This window comes from Populus trichocarpa, chromosome 2 (genome assembly GCF_000002775.5).
Source record: "Populus trichocarpa isolate Nisqually-1 chromosome 2, P.trichocarpa_v4.1, whole genome shotgun sequence".
Classification (NCBI taxonomy): Eukaryota; Viridiplantae; Streptophyta; class Magnoliopsida; order Malpighiales; family Salicaceae; genus Populus; species Populus trichocarpa.
In genome coordinates, this window is record NC_037286.2 from 10,355,526 (window position 1) to 10,375,140 (window position 19,615).

Sequence of the window (19,615 nt, forward strand, 5' to 3'; positions counted from 1 at the left end):
ATTTGGAATAATTGTTCTACATCACCACTTTAAATATGAGATGTTTATGTTGGAGGCTAAGCTAGAGAGGCTGCGGCAGCAGCACTCATGAAATCACAAATTGAAAAACATTGATATTTTTGTGTTAATGAATTTCATTTGATGATGTGAGTTTAGTCTAGGTGTGTTTCTTTTTGTTTTTCCTTACCTGATATGGTAGATCTAAGCTTGAAAAGTTTTTTAATGTTGGATTGATTTTGAATTTTTGGATGGATTTTTAGGTTTTTTAAGGCATTATATGAATTTCAACAAAGTATCTATGGTTTTTTAGGTGTTTTGAATAAAAAAAAGAGGATTTAAAATCAATTTTTTAGGCAAATAAAACCCGAGGCCTGATTTTTCGATAACTAAGGGTCATTAGAAACTAGCTTGATGACTCCTACTACTAAAAACATTTGATAAATAAATTTTTTTTATTGAATTTTAAGTAAATAAGGATTTGACCGCACTACTAAATACTCTTTACCATTCAAACATTTAAACCGCTAAACCTTAACGGTCTTCTTGTGGATAGGTGAAAAGTTAAACATGGTTATTTATTTTTATATTTAGTCCAAAGAAATCCTATACTTTGATTTGGATGAAGTCTATCCAGATTAAAGGTGATTTAAGTCCTTTAATTCAATGCCGTTATAAATTATACAATCACATGTATTATGATGTAATTGGATGGAAGGTTTTAAAGTGCCTTTAAGAGCAAATGCTTTGAGGAGGGAAGCGCTAGTGTTGTTGTTAACATTAACACACTTTGTATCTTGGTTTGTCACATTCCGCCCGCTTGAAGTGATGATTCCTTTGTAATATATTCATAATTTCTTTTTTTTACATGGATATAATATTATAGTCATAAAGACTGAAACTGGGCTTTGCATTTAAGGGTATTGATTTCCATTTACTGCAATTACATGGGATTCAGAAATGGTTTCAAATCTGTCTCCATAAAATAGCAATACGCACTTCTCTTTTGGGAGCAATTCTGTTAAAATATAGTTGGGATTGTTTTTTAAAATATTTTTTATTTAAAAATATATTAAAATAATATTTTTTTTATTTTGTAAAAATTAATTTTAATATCAGTGTATTAAAATGATCTAAAAACACTAAGAAAATATTAATTTGAAATAAAAATAAAAATAATTTTTTTTTTAATTTTTTCAAAAACATTTTTGAAACACAAAAATAAACAGGGCAATTTAAACTAGCTAGACGCCATGCATATTTTCTCTCTACATTACGCTACTTGTTTTTATAATACAGTATAAACTTTGACACAAGTCCTAATCATATATTATTAGATAGATTGACTAGGCTTTGGTCATGTTGATATTTTTTAGAAAAATATAAAATAATATTATTTTGATTTTTTTTAACAAAATAAAAGATTAGTTAGTTTTGGTTGAATAGATCACAAATTAATCCTAAAGTCAAACCAAATGACACGTGGAGGTCACAAACCCCTTAACCGAATGTAACCACGCACTTAGCTAATGACAGGTGGCGACATCTATTTTACTGAGGTACTCCTTACTACTCAATCTTAGCTCCGGTCCTACCCACCGCGTCTCCTCCACGAGCTGCCACAACCAGCATGGAAGTCCTGCGACGTGGACAGCGTTGTTGCTTGCCATGTCATATTTGATTCTATCATTCACTTTTTTGTCTGTCATATTTGTTTTTCTCCACTCTCCACGTGACAATTGTCTTTTATTTTTTGGGGCTTGCAAAGAGGGTATGTCAAGGATATTTAGAAAATGTACTGACAGTATAATAAGATCCTTTTTTATTATATAGAGGGATTGATTTCAATTTGAAAAACTAAATGAAGTAAATGGATTTATTTGACCAAACTTGAAATTCAAGGACGATTTTCTTCCTACTTTTGTGAGATGCCGGTCTTATTTAACGTGTCATGCTGATCTTGTTTAATAGACGGTTTGATTTGACGGTGGGGTAGAGTGCGATGCTGCGGCTCATTTGTGGCCGTTGTTTTGGGTGAAGATAGCGTGATCTTTAGAGTGGTCTGTTGTCGATCGTCAAAACTCAAGTAGTATAGCAGTGGTGGTATTTCCTAGGGTTGTTTATATCCGTGGAGAAAAAGCTGAGGGCTGATTGGTGGCCACGTCACTTTTGATGGGCCCAAGTATCTGAGTGGATGACAAGTAGACCGTTGTCATCTTGTGGTTTTACACTCTAGGATATACTGTAAAGGCCTATAAACTCATGGACCTGAAATTACAGGAGTCGATCCACGGCCCTATTATTTTCTGTCATCAGGAAATAAATTTCATTAATTTTTATTAAAAAAAATTGTGAAAAAAAGAGCCTAAGCATAAATCCCAAAGAAATATATCCAATTAAATGGTATTTATGTTTGTGTTTGCAATTTGAATAGAAAGTTAAGAAACTTGTATAAATTTTGTGTATGAGAATTGATTTGGTCTACTTGAGGGTTCAAAAATAATTTAAATAATGAGTAAAAATATAATTTAATTTAAAATAAATATTTAAAATAAGATTTTTTTATATATATATATATATATATATCAAATCAGGAGCATAATAGATGGATTAGATAAACCCAAGTTAGTGGGCTATTGTTTTTTTTCCCCGCCTTATCTACGGCGGTTACCAAGAAACCTTTTTGCTTTTTCTACGAAAGGACAAGAAGAGCTTACGAATCCATTCACCAAATGCAGGTAAGTCTTCAAATCATGACATGTCGCTACGTTAATGCTGTTGAGATATGGAGAATCCTTGCTACTAAGTCTTAGCTCCCTCCCAACTTCTGCATAGACCCACTGTGTATCCTCCATCCTTTTTTGGATCCAACTTGGAAAGCTTGCCATACTGATCAGGTCTCCTTTATCTGCCACATCATTCTGATCTCCATCGATAACAAATCCAGGTAATTTTGTTATCACGTCATTCGAATTTACTATACGTAGGACTTTCGTTCCTTGTTTATCCAGGAGCTGTCTGAAACTCCGGTTACCGACACGTGGACCCCCGAAAGAAATGACAGTCACAAGTACTGGCACGCGGTTGAATGTAGTCTTGATGTCATAAGCTGCAAGAGTAGCAAGAGCAGCCCCGAGACTATGGCCTGCAATGGTTAAGCTAAGAGGTTCATCTCCATAAGTTTGGAGTAGCCTTTTGCTCTCTTCACGCACCATTTCTTGTAAGCTAGGGCGAATTGGAGTTCCTGAAGTGTAAAGGCTCAAGAACCCACGTTCTACCATGGGCCCGCTTTCGTCAGAGCCGTTTTTATCACATTCTGTATTTGGGAGTTGGGTCAGGGTTGCTCTAAGATTCTCCAGCCATTCAAGGCAAGTGGCAGTACCTCTAAAGGCAATCACCACGTCTCTGCGCCCTAGCCTCGCAATTTCTGCCTTATTTTGAGACACGGCTACGTATCCAATCCAACTGGACTGGGTAAACATCCAACTGGGTGCTTTTTCCATCCAACGTGGAAGTTGGATTACTGATGTTGCACGTAGATGTTTGGTTACCCGGTAACCAGTATCTCGAAAACCGGAACGTTCAAACAATGTGCGCTTTGGGAACCGGCAGTTTGCATAGGTGGGTGATGAAGGATTAAAGTCGAAGGATTTATACGCAGCATCGACAAAGTCTCCATAACGAAGTATTTCTCCGCGTAAATTATCATCGAGAGGGTCAAGCAAGCCTTCCCAGTTTCGAATACCTTGATATTCCATCCATTTCCGTCTTAGTTTAACCGGCCGGCCGGACGCAATGGAATCATTCCGAACCGGGTCGCGCAAGCCTTGCCATTTTCTTAAGGATTGGTTTTGTATAAACTTTTTGTTGAGTCTTGTGGGTTGAGTGAGAATATTGCAGCACTCTAATGTCATGTCTCTAGTGGGTGGGATTGTGCATGGCTTTGCGAATCCAACAGTCTTCATTTTGGTTTTTTCGTATATGGAGGAGGGGAGCTTGATGGGAACTTTATTTGTTTCAGATGTGAAAAGGGCAAAGAAGAAAAGAGAAAGGCAAAGGATGAAACTGGAGGAATTAAGTTCTCGGTGTCGGTGATTGTTGGCTTCATCAAGGGGTTTCGGAGGGTCCTTTTTATAGGTAGAAAGAAAAACAACAGGAATTTATCGAAGAGAAATTAAAGTAAGACGTAGAAGATATGGAGAGACGGGGCACGAATTAATTGAATCGAGAGAGAGAATGTGATTATACTTCCATGATCGGAGAGAGTGTTTTGCTTTTAATCTTTCAACTTTATTTGTTTGGTAGAATGGGAGGGGAGAAAACTCAATTTAATTACATTGAATCTTACAAGCGACAGATTGTAATTACCATTTACATCAACTGAATATTTGGTAACTAGAATTAGATTGCTGTGTCTCATTCTCAATGGACATGAATCCTACAAGTGACAGCTTGTAATTACCACTTATATCAATTGAACATGGAGTGTTTGTTTTAGAGATTGAGTTTTGTGGATGGGACTCACCAGAAAAACTAAAAGAAAAAAAAATTAGTTTTTGTGGTTGAGTTTTATATATAATTCGATTATATTCAATTTCAACTATAAAAGCTAAAATAAACACCCTAACAGTGAATAAAATTAGATTCTTCTGTCTCATCCTTGTTAGATGATAAATCCTCATGTGCTTATCCCTAATAGATGATAAATGTGAATTTGTATTTTTTTTATTATATCCTTTTCATTTAAATTATTAAATCCAAAATAAATATAACATACACTAATCTAAAATAAATATATCATACATGATGATTTTAATGAGTAATAAAAATAATAACAATTAACTATACGTATAGTGAAGTATTAAAGAAAGAAGAGGATCAACAAGAGCAAGGATATAAAGAAAGTAGAGTGATTAAAAGACAGATAGTTGAAAGTTTAGATATGTTGTTGTTCATTTTAAAAAAAGAAACAAATTTATAAAAAAATGAAAAATGAAAATCTATAATCTATATATAAAAATAAGAATATCTGTATCTATTTTTTTATTTTTACTTGTATTTATTTTTTTAAAAATAAATTCAAAAAATAATTAATATAATACCTATTATTCTTCTTCTTCTTCTTTAAAGACGATACAATTTCTCATGTGCGGCTGGTAGGTACGAGCGTCGTAACTGGAAAAAAATGCATTAGGGGACGAAGGAATGATGAGAGAGATGATTACGAGATGTGGGGTCAAATCAAATCCAATGGTCCAACTTCAGTGAAGCTTAAAGTTTTGACCAGCAGAAATAGCGTTCTCACTGCTAAAGTCCGAAGTACTGGCGACTCCCATTTTCGGACAGCATACATAACATGGTGGGTCAATGTTTGTTTCGTCCCTCTGTTTTTAGTTTTAGCCTTTAGCCGTTTTGAAAGAAAGCGATGCATGCCTGATGCTCTAACGTAGGAGGGAGATATATAATGACGTGTTTGGCGTTAAGATCATTGTGTGAGCACTTTCCCATGTGGTCACGACAGTAATTGTTTGGTGCAGACAAGGTAGCACCACAGTTCTCATCTTTAAAAACTGTTTTGTTAAGCAAGTCATTGGTCGCACAACATACTAGCTACGACATCTACTATAAAGAAATAAATGGAGCATTGCAATTGACGTCTTGGCATAGTGGTGGTAGGGACTTGTTTCCTTTCCCTGCAATCGGATTCGAATCTTTTTGTACATATCTGTCATTCCCGTAGTGCCTTAGATGCTCACTGGGTTTGCAGGATGTTCAATGGGTCGTGTGATTAGTCGTAGTGCGCGCAAACGAGCCCGAACATCCACGTAAATAAATAAATAAAAAAATAAATGGAGCATCAATTAAGTTGAACAAATGTCTTTTGAATCATATATATAATTAGACGAAATAAATAAATGAAACATTGAATTATTTAACAAATTAGTGACTTGTGTTCTATTGGTTAAGTGCAAGAACGTTATTATTTTTTAAGGTAAGGTTTAATTGGATTCTAATAATTTACATCAAATATTGAATTGTTTATACAAAAGTAATACTACAATTTCATATAATTAAGAGGATGGCAAAAACTCTACCAGCTGCTTGCAAATTAAAAAAGTTAGTGACAGTATTATTTATATTGATCGAATCATTTTTAAATTTGTTTATAACTTAGTCTTTTTATCAAGTTTTTTTATATTTTTTAATTAATTTATTTATTTGATAAAGAGAAAAAGGAAAGAAGACTTTTTTTGAAAAAAGAAAAACTAAATTGAGAATGTTCAAGTTGATATTATTATTTTTATACTTTAAGAATTAATTAATAGGCTTCAAATAATAAGCTCTAATTAACTCCAAACAAACAAAAGAATTTATAGTGGCCAACCAAAGGAAGCCACGCGTCCTATTGGAGGAGGTTAGTACAGTAGATGATATAAAATTAATCAGGCGAGCTCTAAATATTCTTTAACACATGTTTTTAAATTTTATACATGCTTAAATTACCTTAGATTATTAATTAATCTTAATTATAAAAGAGAATATGGATATTAGACTTGAACTCGTGAATATTTATTTAGTTAATAAGGTTTTGATATCATGTTAAAGAACTATTTAAACACCAAAATATAGATGAGGTTCCAAGATATAATTTATATTATTCTCTAACAAAGCATAATGAATATATATATATATATATATTTTTTAAAATAACATATTTTTTGGGTGATTTTTTGAAACAATAGATAGGTTTTTTTATTTATTTATTAGAGCATATAATTTCTCAGTTTATTTGATTACATATATGCATAAACTTTGTGAATTGCACTTAAATTTTGTTAATTATAAAAATACATTAAAAAAATATATGTATATAATTTTCTTATAAAAAATAAAAATATTTAACCCGTGATGGAGTGCGAGTCTTATAATTTTGTTATACATGCTAAATCAACAACCAACAAAACTATTTACCTGATCTCCCTGCTTTTCTGTTCTGGTAATGGTTTCTATTTTTATTTTACTCAATTATTCATTGAGTAAAAACTTTAAATATATTAAATTAATTTTAGGTATTCATTATTCAAGTAATGTTTATTTTATATATACACACACACGCACGATAATGAATATAAATATTCTAGCACTAATGTATATATCTCCTATGCAAAAAGGCCCACCTCCTCTTCCTTCTCAACATCGTCAGGACAAACAATTATTGAATCGTTTCCATAAGTAGCTAGAGAGGCACAGTCTGAGCCTTTCTTTTTTCAGGGGCAGATCCATACGCACGCCAGAAATGACAAATATAACTATGCATGGTCGCGTGTCATGTGGCCACTGGCACGAGGGAGAACTGTATTATTTAATTAATGCTCAATATATTTATATTTATAATAATACAAATAATCATTCAAAATTAGGGTGTCTTGTCCAGGAGACGGCAAGCGCGTGCTTCTTCCGTTCCATTCAAAATTTCTTATCCATATTAGGATTTTGAACAAGTACACGCATGCACTCCTCCACTTAGTCAGCAGTTTTTGTTGAGTGTGTTTGGTATTGCGGTTGCTGTTGTGATTGTGGTTTAAAAAAAATTGTTTTATAAAAGGTATTTTTAGTTGAGGTTGATTTGAAAAAATAGGTGTTTGGTTAAAACTGTGGTTAAAATTGAGGTTGAACAAAAAGTAGTTTAATGTGTTTGGTTAAAAAAATGTTTTTCAAATTGAGGTTATAAAATAATTAAAAAATATTTTTAATTTAAATATTGAAGATTTAACTACTATTATTACATCATGAAATAAATAATATTGATATCAAATTTTTTTTATTATTCCATTAAAACTATATGCAATGTCATCACATACAAAATATATCCAACAATGACTATATTTTTCATGGTTTCTTAAGCATGCAACAACAAAAACTGAATTTTTTGTTATGTCATCAAACGATATCCTTCTAATTTTTTGAATAAAACACAATTAAAATAAAAATAAAAACTGAATTTTTTTAACTAGGTCGGACCCGGCAAGAACATAATTGGAATTGCGATCAAATTTCACAAATGCTACGTCATCATGCGATATCCTTCTAATTTATGTAGTGTTATAAATAATATTAAATACTAGTTTTTCGAGTAAAACTCAATTTTAAAAAAAAAAATTTACAATTTCATTACGTACAAAATTCATTCGACAAGAACGATAGTTTTCATGATTTTTTGAGCGTGCAATAAAATTAGATAAAATATTATCAGGAATAAAATTGAGATCACAATACGAGTAAATTTAATTCACCTTAAACTATTTTTTTTAACAAACAAAAGAAAAATATTGTTCACGTTCACGTGAATAGTGCGAGTGAAATCAATTAATTGCACTGATTTTTTTTAAAAAAAAAAATTCATGTGAACAGTGCGAGTAAATTAATTTAATTCACTTGCATTATTTTTTGAAATTAAAAAAAATATATTGTTAACGTTAGTACGTGAACAGTGCTACAGTGGAGCCATGCTCCACTGTTGGTGTTAATATCTAGACAAGAAGCAGCAAAATGCTGCTTCTCAAAAACCTGTGGGACACCACAGTTATTAGTGGGTCCCATGACAAAAAAACTGATCTTTTAATTTTACCAAACACTAAAAGTTGTGGTTGCGGGTGAACCTCACCCGCAACCACAATAACAAACACCCACTAGAAGGATTCTTGAAGAAACATCAATAACAGTTCATTTTGTTACAGTGTTATCTAATAAGTTTTAAAGCCCAATTGGGTTTTTTTTTATATGATATTAGAAACTTAGATAATTAAGCTATCACTAATTTTAATCATACCATTCTCATTAGTAATGATAAATTTATACAAGTTGTAATTTTTTTGAAAAAAAAATTATTTAAAAGAGCATGATAGTAATTTAATTTAAAATTATTCTTAAAATTTCAATTCAAGATATGATTTATATTATTTTCTAACACACATTTTTTATTTTTATTGAATAGAATGAGGGTGATGAGATTCGAACTCGTGACCACTTAGTCAGCAAGACTCTGATACTATATCAAATAATCAATTCAACCTAACATCTTGAGCTATTAGATGAAATTCTAATATATAATTTATATTATTTTATGATATTCTTTTATATCTAGAATGGTGTGCACATATTAATGGCGTATTGATTTCATAATGCATGTTATATGAGTTTATTCCAATGTGTACATGTTATCCCATACCTTTTTCCTTAAAAAATATTAGTTAGTTTGTATACCAGCTTTGTGCTACAGGGATTAAGACTTTTTTAAACATGAAAAAAATATCTAGGTCTAAGAGAATTTTTTACTATTGTTATTAGATTTGAAAATACAGATGTTTTGAGTTTTTTGTAATCAAGGTAAATTTTCTTAATAACATTTCTCTTGTTTATCTTAACGAATACAAGATTTTTAACTGGAATAATTGTTTTTGTTAAAATAAAAAATATATTTTATGATTGTTACAGTAATGTAATAAAAAAACATCAAAATAGTATGTTCATGTTTCATGTTTGATTGAAAGATAAAAAAATAATAAATATGATTAAATCATATTCAAAATCTATTTTAAATTTTAAAAAATTGATTTAAATAGAATTTTCATTAACAATTCATTATCAGTATTAATATTTTCATATCATATATATATATATAATGATTGAAAACATATTATTAAAATTCAAACAAAAACTTATAATAGTATTTAACAACAATGTCAAAACTAAAAAGTAAAGAAATATAATAGTTGTTTTTGGAGAGTAAAAAAAAATAAAAAAATAAAAAAATAGAAAAGGGTCAAACCTAACATCTGACCCACAATAGCAAGTGAGGCTCCTGTGTCTAACCCTGCTTTATAATTTTTTTATTAAATAGATGGATGACATGTCGTGTACTTTTTTTTTAATAAAAAAAGTGAAAGACAACATGTCGTTTATCACAATTTAAAAAATATTTGTTGTCGTTAATGCTCGAACCTATGACCCCGATAGCCTCGTGTGAACCAATTTAGCGCGTGCGCATGCCCACACACCCCCTCTACACACACACACTATATTGCTTTATTGTTCATATGAACAATAAAGAACTATTAAAAATCCCAGTTTTTTTAGAGTGTTAGTATAATACTAGGTCTAGTGTCTACGCTTCATTGCAGGTCAAATCAAAATCTAATTATTGCATAAAAAAAAAAATATGAGAGTCATTATTTTTTTTCACACGTGATAAAATATTTAAAACGAGGATAAAAGACTAAACTAGTGTACTAGATCAAATTAATCGACCACCATATGCATTAATAAATACAAAGAGAAGTTGGTGTGGCTTGTTCAACGTAGCGAATCAAGAGCGAACTGGTCGCCTCGTTTAAATGGCAATTTGGTTAAAAAAATTCACACCGCCATCTTTTGAACCTCTATTTAACCCGAGCTTAAATGTGAAACAAAGAACCATTAAAGGATTAAATTGTAAAGAAAAAAGTATATGGAGTAAAATGAAAAGATGGCAATGCATTGTACTAGCATGGGTTAACACATAAAATTTATGATCCGGGTAGTGGACACGAGCATAATAAGTTAACTTGGTTGGACAATCTTCCTTTTCTTTTCCTTCCGTTGTTCCTTTTCCAGTTGAGCCTTGATTGAATCTTAATTGATCTCAAATTGGAATATAGAATTAAATTAAAGAATGGTAAAAGAATTAGAGATGAAATATAAGAAATAAATAAATATTGACTGATGAAATTGAAAAAATATGAGCATAAAAAAAACAATCAAACTTGGACGAGTTTCTTAAACCAGGGTTAAACTCACCTTCATGCATAACAAGCTACTCGGGTGGTCTGAGTTACTTGTCTAAGCTATCGAGATACATGTGTATGCGTATAATAATTTTTAAATAAGAGCAGAGCTTTTATAGTAATTTATATGTAGAACTGTTTTAAGAATTTGTTTATAAATATTTAATAAGAATAAAATATTTATTTTGTTATTTAATTTTTTATTTGATTTTCTCAAATTAATTATTTTATATTTTTTTTGTAAAATCACTTAAAACTTATTGAGTCATGATTTTTTTTTATTAAAACTTGTTTTTCAGATCATGGTAAGTTTTCGTTTTAAAAACATATTTTTAATTAAAAAAATACATGTTTCTATCTAAATGCATGAATAATTAAGGAAATGGAATTTTTATTATATAGATACTTTTTTTTATTCTCAACTCAAATCATTATAATTTTTTAGACTATTTATTTAATTATCTTTAATTTTTATTCAAGACAACATATGGTTAATTAAAAAGATATATATTTTTTTAAAATATGAATAAAAAAGGAAATCTCATCTAAAAATAAACACTTTCCCTCCTGGATTTAAATTGTTGCTTTTTTTCTGAATATCTATTTTAATTACTAAATAATTAAATAGAATTTGATCTCAAAATCTATCTCGTGGCATTGTGTAGTTTTTTTTTCTTCTAAATAATAAAAGAAAATAATAACAAACAAGTAAAGTTTTGGATTCATGGTCCTTTAAGTTTTAAAATCGGTCACATGAGATCCTATACTTTCGATTATTTAATTACAAAATAACATTTTTAGAGTCTTGAAAGTGAATCTGTTCAAGAATGATCAAGAAGATATTTAATTTCAAGATAATAAAATAAAGGTATTTAACTGAAAAACAAAGTAGAATATTGATAAATTACGAGGGACTGGATTGTAATGTGTCATTGTGGGTTTGGTTGGGTAGCTCTAAGGGATTCTTCTACGAAGGTGGTCCATCTCATGTTACAAATCAAAATCAAATATTATTTTTTTAGTTCGCGTTTTTAACTTTAATACCTTATAGTTTGTTAAATAAAAAAATAGTGAAAAATTATTTGAATCGTCCAACAATCCTAACGTTTACTTACAAGAACGTTTACTTACAAGAAGGAAAAGGAGAGATCTGCATTTTAATGTTGGGAATGTAAATTTGGTTAGTTTTCATTTAAAAATGTATTAATATAAAGTTTTTTTTTAAAAAAATATTTTTAATATCAGCACATCAAAATGATCTGAAAATACTAAAAAAATATTAATTTAAATAAAAAAATAAAAAATATTTATTTTTTTAAAATATTTTTAAAATGTAAAAACAAGGTCTATAGGGCATAATTTTGTCGTCATAAAGCGACCATCTTATAACTATGATGCTCAAGAAAAATATCAGCCTGTTTGTCCTTGGGTTTGCTATCTAAATGTCTGTTTGGAAATGTGGTTGTGGTTGCTTTTCAAAATGCTTTTTACTCAGAAATGTATCAAAATAATATTTTTTTAAAAAAATTATTTTTGATATCAGCGCATCAAAATAATCTAAAAACACCAAAAATATTAATTTAAAGTAAAGAAAAAAATAAAAAAAATTCAATTCTTTTCAAAAATACTTTTAAAACATAAATTTTTTTGAAAAAACAATCAGGATCATTTCATCTGCCCTTTGTGGCTTGAAGTTTAAGAATGGACTTAAAGTTTAATTTAATTACCCATCAAATAACCAAAACGTAACTTTCAAGCTGAAATATATTTTGGACCCAACACAGTACTGTTTTTTTGTGAGAGTATAGAGTTGCGTTTGATTAGTATCTCGTTATAAAAAAAATAAAATATATTTGACTGGAGAGAGAAAAATCAGAAATGTAAAATAAATTTCTTTTACATGTATGAGCATTTAATTCCATTTGATATTTAGAATAAACCAGTTTCAAAAAGAAACCACAAAATTTATGCACTGATTAATCTGCAGTACCATTCTCTCTTCTGACCCACTGACTGACTGGTCTTCTTGAATTTCGTACTCCCTGCCTCCTGCCTGAGTTCCTGGATTCTCTAGGACGAGGTCTATTTAAGGAACTACCCAAATTTGTTTCCGTGGAGGGTCTGGCTTCTGTTCCTTGATGCTCAGCGGTTTCTTTGTTCACTGTCTGTGCAGCTGATGTGGCTCGTTGCGGAAGATATATACCAGGCACAACCACTATCTCTCTTTTTGGTTCAATTAAGCCGCTGTTTTCCTGCTGTAATTTCAATATGGCCTCAAATTTCTGTCTTCTGAAGTTCTCTGAATCAGAATGAAGGAGCTTCTCCTCGTATTTGATCTCTGCTTCAGAATCCTGAGATCAATGTGAATCAGCAATTAACATGAATCAGAATCCAACATTCAAACAATAGTTGAGGGTCTAACTAAGCTGAAAATATATGTGAGGTTCTATTATTATTAACAAGTAATACTTGCACTGTATATTACTGAGTACTGACCTAGATGCCCTTCAAACACATATTACTGCTCGGTTAATTATTTGCACTAAGTTGCCTTATCAGGCTGATATTTCAACTCCATAGGAATTGAGTGATTTGGAATAGAAATTTTTCAAATGGAGGCAACTATTACCAATGCAAAGCATAGGTAAATACACTTCAAATCAATTTCAATGATTTAGAGGGCATACCAATTGAGAAGCTTGAGTTCCAACCAGGTCAAGCACATGTTCAAAATCCTTGACATGGAAAACCTTTCTACAAACTGGACAGTCCCCCATTCTTTCTTCCAGTACTCCATGCACATCTGATAACCCTAGATTGTTGCGCGAAAAATTAATAGCGTGATAGAAAAATAACCAATGGCTTCTTGATTAAACAGATATTAATAAAAACAAAGCACCGGCCAACATACGTTCTACCTGTCAAATTATAAGAACATAGCCCCAACACAGGCACACACTCACACAGGGAAAACAAAAAACAAAAAAACCTTCCAAGACATACCATTCTGATTTCCCATCTCTTTGATTTGCAGTAAAGTTGTGGAAGATGAGGTGCTAGTGTTGCTTTCTTTCTCCTTTTGGATCCAATTCCACCACCTCACAATGCATTCGCTGTCATAATTTGAAGAAAAAAGAAAGGATAACAGAGGGAATTTTTAGCTATCAAAATCAAAATGAAAACCAAACCCTAGTATCATCCAGAAGAAAGAAATCAAAACTCTACCAGTGAAAACAATGGAAACAAGACATCAACTTCATAAATGGCAAGGCTTCATCCTGTTCATCTTCTGGGACAAAGGGGCACATACACAGTGGACAATCACCATCTGGGTGATTCATAACAGTGAGCTTCTCCACCGCTTCCTACAAATGTAGGATCAATGAGTACTATATATGGCAATAAAAAGAACTACAAATACACGAATTCACTTCTATAGCTAAACATATTTTAGATTGGGCAATTTGTAGCATTCCTGCCAAGAAGTTCGAAATCTAGTAGATAGACACTCACTATTTTTCTTAGTGCAACATCAAGTAAAACACAATGCTCAGTAAAATAGCATTCTGAAAATGTGTTATCACCCTAGTAAATGTGCATATATATTCTTCCCAAATGCATTAAGTTATAATACATTATCTTTCATTACCTCGGTGATTCTACACCAAGCACCTATCTTAGCACTCACAGACAATTCAAAAGTACGCTCATATCCTGAAAATAACAGGGACTTTGAATCTGTGATATCAACTCCTCTACTGAAATGCCATCCCTAGAGAGTATACAAACCCCAGCAAACTAAACAGAAAGAATAAGATGCGTTAAAGCATTATCTTAATGCTAATTGGCACAAGCCACATATTACAGCACATGCATCTACTTCACAAAGCAGCCAATAACTTGAAGAAGACTCCCACAAATTTATGACAACTAGAAAAAAGAAAATCAATTTAAGGCAAGGATTGTCTATAGTTTATCATATGAGGCAACTAATATGGTTTCCTCAATTCATTAACACAATATGAAATTACAATACAAAGGCAGAAAAAATTCTTGTTAAATGAAAAATGCAGCAATTACCTCACAAAGTGCTACAAGCATCAGACAAGAGGACAGTTCACATGCTTTCTCTTGTATGCCAGTTATCAATTGCTTTTGCCTTTCTCCATCAAGACCCTTGGATTCTATGAGATCAATCCATGGTGGTTTGCTTGGGTACTACCACGGAAAGTAGACAAAAGTCAGTACAAAACAAATAAAATTGCACCTATTAAGTGGGAAACGTATAAATTGACAACTTGTTGACGTCATAAAATACCTGAGGACCTGCTCGTATCCCAATTACTGCTTCCACGAACTTCAGAAGAAAAACAAAAAGAAAACAATGAAGTCGCCTAGAACAGTCATATATGTGTCAAAAGAAATACAAAACAGTCATCACCCATCGATCCCAGTCAATAAAGTTACAAGCAGTGGGGAAAAAACGATGCATGTCCTTGAATGCAATGATAGGTAACAAATGATGAAACTTTTTTCCAATAGAATTCACACTAGGACAGCTGGATGCATCAGAATCCTTATGCTGGTTTTAATCTCATTAAGATTGGTATCGATAAAAACAAGTGCAACGTTCCCTTCCAATTCACAGTATCAATACCTCGTTTATATCTTTACTCAAAAATAATCTACGAAAATTAGGGTTTGATCCGAAAAATAAAATAAGTATTAGGCACATTGCAATCTTTATATTCTAAATGGGTTTGCTCAAAAGAATCAGCACTATCAACTTTTATTAAATATTGCCCACAATTTCAGAAACATTTTACACCATTTCCCGATAAGGTAGATAGAAATTTAAGCTACAATAAACATATTTAATTCCCGTACGCTTTTTTCACGAATTTGTGCTTCGGAACGAAAAATAATCAAACCTCAGAAGCAAAAGAAGAGGGGAGAGAGTGGGGGACCTGTTGGGAGGAGATATCGGCGGTTCTGGGCTTGATGTGGAGGTGAAGATGAGGAGGGAAAGACTCAAGAATCACACAATCGTCGCCATACATGGCTAGCACCGCTTCTACTTCTATTAAAACTTCTTCTTCGGCCATTCCTTTTTCTTTAACAGCTGGCTATGCTAAGCTTCCTTATTGTTCTGCACGCTAATGTTGAAGTGGTGTCCGGTGATGGAGGAGGAGCATCAATTTAATTCCTCTTTTCTCTTTTCTTTTTTTTCCCTAGACACGAGCATGCGTGAAAGTTGCATTTTGTTGCAGGCCTGAGTGTAAGCCCAAATCGTTATAAAAACAAGTTGAGCCCGACTCAAAAGGCCCATTTAGTCTATAAAGTTCCTTATTTGAGTATAATACCGGTTGGTTTTAAAAAGATATTTTTTATATCAATACAATTTAAAAATAATGTTTCAAGCATGTTTCCAAAACCAGGGCTGAACACCGTGCTTTGAGCAGACAAGAAAATAAGAGCAGAAATCATTTTATTGACATAGTTAATATACTTGGTATGCCCACGATGCGGGTACACAATTGTTTTTAAATATAACATAAGTTTTCAGTTCTTAGAAAATTTTGTATAATTATTATTGAATTTGAAAATACAATTATTTTGATTTTTTTTATATAAAAGTAAATTTTTCTATCAATTTATTTTTTATTTATCTTAATCAACATAATATTTTTAACCGGAAGTATTCTTTCTTTTTTTATTTAAAAAATATAATTGTTAAAGCATGTTTTAAAAACAAATATCAAAATAATATGTCTATATTTAGTATGATTGAAAGCTTTAAAAATAATAAATGTGATGAAATCATGTCTCATATATATTTAAATATTTTAATAATAAACAATCAATTTCAATTGAATTTTTTTAAAAAATAAAGAGTAAGTGAATCCAATAAATATTTTTTTAGTGAAAAAAACCAAAAAAACAAAAACAAAAACCCCATCAAAAAACAACGTCCAATGCTTGACCCACTCACACTTTAAAGTCTAGACATGTACGAGATCAGACTCACATTTCCGACCGTGTTTTAATTTTTTATTAAGGATGTTGTCCGCATCTTTTTTTTAAAAAAAAAACATTGTTATCTGTCATAATTTCAAAAATAGGTGCTTCCCGCACCGAGGCTTCTTGGCCAGTGGCAGAGGCAAGGTTTCCTTGTCTCTGTCACCTGGGTTCGAGCCTCAGAGTGCACGCCTGTCACCCCCGCAGTGTTTTACCTGCCTACTAGGCTTGCAGGGTGTTTAGTGGGTCCGAAGATTAGTTGTGATGCGCGTAAGCTGGCCCGGACACCCCGGATTAAAAAAAAAAAAAAAAGGTGCTTCCCTCTATGCCAGAACCCATGATCTCATGCTTGTTACACGCGATAACTGTAAACCCCTAGTTAAACAAATTAATTAATTAAAATCAACTCGACAATAAACTACATTAATTCGGAAAAAATAAATATGACAATAGTAAATATTTAGAGATACAGTTTTAAGGACTCAAACTTCGAGACTGGAAAATCAGTTAAATGAAAATCACTCAAACTAAAAGGAGGGGCATTATAATGATTTGTGGCACATTGACCAGTATAAAAATACACACTTGGCTTCCTTAAGAAAAAGTGTGGCCAGTCAATGAGAAAAAAAAAAAGAGGGAGAAGGTTTCTTAAATTTTCTTAAAAATCTCTTTAAAAACCTCATTTAAACAATTGAATTAAAAGATCAAAAAGGGTTGGAAGGATATATAAGCTAGGAAATTGAATAAATTCTCGGGTAATTGTAGAGTTTCTTTAAAAATCTCATCTAAACACTTGAATTAAAGGATAAAAAAGCACTAGAAGAAGATCCAAGCTATGAAATTGAAGAAATTCTAGGGTAATTATAGCTTGAGAGGGGCAATTTTGAAAAGAAAAGGAGGGGGAGAAAGAGGAGAAGAGGAAAGTTGCTTTTCTTTCCATCTTCTTCCTGAGTTTTTGTGTTTAAGAGGTGAGGAAACCTAATCCAAACTTAATTTAAAGTTTTAACATGTATTAGAATGGATTGTGTGTTTGTTATGTATTATGACATATTGGGTTAGGGAGTTTAATTATTTAAATGGGTAGTGTGATGCTAGAAACAAGTTTTCTTACATTAATTAAACAATGTGTCAAGTGTTATTTTGAGATAAAGTGAAGAAAAATCTTGCCTTCCATTTTGTACACAAGTTCGGCCAAATAGACATCAAAAGGGAGAGGAGTAATTTCCTTAATTGGCATATAAAGGGAACTCATGGTTCCTTTTATACAATTTTCAGCCAAGGAGACATTGGAAAAAGAATAACAAAATTGATTTAATCTTGAATAAGGTTGTGTTAAGCTTGTGTAGGAGAGCTTAGTGGTGTAGAAATTGAAGGAAACTCATGGTTTTCTTAATGCATGGTTCGGCCAAATTGGCCATAAAAAGAGGCGAGGATAATTTATACAAATGGTGCGTGTAATCATAATGAAAATGTGTTTGTTGAATTTAATTGTGTCAAGTTAATATTGAATTACAAGGAAAGAATAAAATTTGGAGATATATACATATATACACATAGATAAAATAATTGAAAGGTATTACTTTGAAATTAAGTATAGGTTCAAAGATTATGAGAAATAATGATGATAAAATTATCTTGTTTTGACCAGGAATACTATTGTAAATAAACCACATTCAAAGGTAAGAGCTGGAGCATCACGTGTGGAAGGTAGGTGTCTAACACCTATCCAAGTTAATTAATGTACTAGTAGAATTGTTAATTTATTTTCGTACATCTTTCTAAAGTGATATTAAGAAATAAATAATTTGATGGATAAAGAAAGGAAAACAAAATTGAGAATCCAATTAGTCATTCCTGGTATAGGAGAATAATAATATCAATGATGATAATTGGTATCGGTATTTTTGTGAACCTAATTAGTTATTCTCGGTATAGAAGGCTAATGATACCAATAAAGATAATTTGTATTGACATTTACTTGAATCTAATTAGTCGCTCCCGATATGAAAGATTCATGATACCAATGTGGATTATTGATATCGACATTTACTTGGACTTGATTAGTCTTTCCCGGTACCGGAGATTAATGATACCAATGAGATTCATTATTATCGACATCAATATGAAAGAAATCCATGAAAATGAACTTAATTAATTGTTCTTGAAATACGGGGAAGAATAATGATGTCAATGCGAATACATTGACATCAGCATGTACTTGAAACTTAATTAGCTATCTAATGGACTAAAAGCTAATGATACCAAGCAGATTGGTATCGGCACACCCTTGATTAACAATTTCAAATATAACATTAAATTATGATAAAAAAATAAAAAGGAGTGAAACTTGAATTGAAGAAATTGGGTTTAGGGTTTGAATTGAAGAAGAAAAAGAAGAAATGAAAGGAATAGAGAACTGTTGGGTTTTAATTCTTTTTAAAATTTCCAACAAAAAATTATTTATTAATTTCATCAACAATTTGACATGTTAGAAATGCTAGTGAAATTTTTTAAATTCTTATTCCATCAAAGTTTCTGTTCGAAATTACTGACAAAAATTTTTTGTTGCAATTTTCATCGGTAAACAACAATGAAATATTTTCCATCGGTAATTTCATTATTTTGTTCTTTGAATTTCTAGTAGTGTATTGTATAATTTGAAGTTAATTTATCTTTATATTTGAATTAAAATCATATACATTAAATTAATATTTTCGGTTACACACACACAATCTTGGAATGGAACATCAAAATTGATACCGGGATGGTATGAAAAT

The 19,615-nt window shown here is 31.3% G+C and overlaps 2 protein-coding genes across 2 annotated transcripts; both read right to left on the reverse strand.

Moving 5' to 3' along the window:
• Positions 1-2,651: 2,651 nt before the first annotated feature.
• LOC7453917 (phospholipase A(1) DAD1, chloroplastic) lies at positions 2,652-4,083 on the reverse strand. The gene has a single exon (XM_002302459.4). It carries the CDS (start codon positions 3,960-3,962, stop codon positions 2,652-2,654), a length of 1,311 nt encoding a protein of 436 aa, XP_002302495.2. The 5' UTR covers positions 3,963-4,083.
• An 8,568-nt stretch (positions 4,084-12,651) lies between these two features.
• LOC7483799 (uncharacterized) lies at positions 12,652-16,050 on the reverse strand. The gene is made up of 7 exons (XM_002302460.4): positions 15,788-16,050; positions 15,139-15,177; positions 14,901-15,038; positions 14,046-14,185; positions 13,824-13,933; positions 13,508-13,632; positions 12,652-13,171 (listed from the first exon to the last, which is right to left on the reverse strand). The coding sequence occupies exons 1-7, from the start codon at positions 15,923-15,925 to the stop codon at positions 12,797-12,799; spliced, it is 1,065 nt and encodes a 354-aa protein (XP_002302496.1). The 5' UTR covers positions 15,926-16,050; the 3' UTR covers positions 12,652-12,796.
• Between the last annotated feature and the right edge of the window lie 3,565 nt (positions 16,051-19,615).

Bases quoted from the DNA above. Each gene is read 5' to 3' on its own strand.
- LOC7453917 (XM_002302459.4), bottom strand. From the start codon at position 3,962: ATGAAGACTGTTGGATTCGCAAAGCCATGCACAATCCCACCCACTAGA.
- LOC7483799 (XM_002302460.4), bottom strand. From the start codon at position 15,925: ATGGCCGAAGAAGAAGTTTTAATAGAAGTAGAAGCGGTGCTAGCCATG. The intron at 15,039-15,138 runs GTATTTTATGAC...TTTCCGTGGTAG, and splicing joins GGATACGAGCAGGTCCTCAG to TACCCAAGCAAACCACCATG. The intron at 14,186-14,900 runs GTAATTGCTGCA...CTACATTTGTAG, and splicing joins TGCTTGTAGCACTTTGTGAG to GAAGCGGTGGAGAAGCTCAC.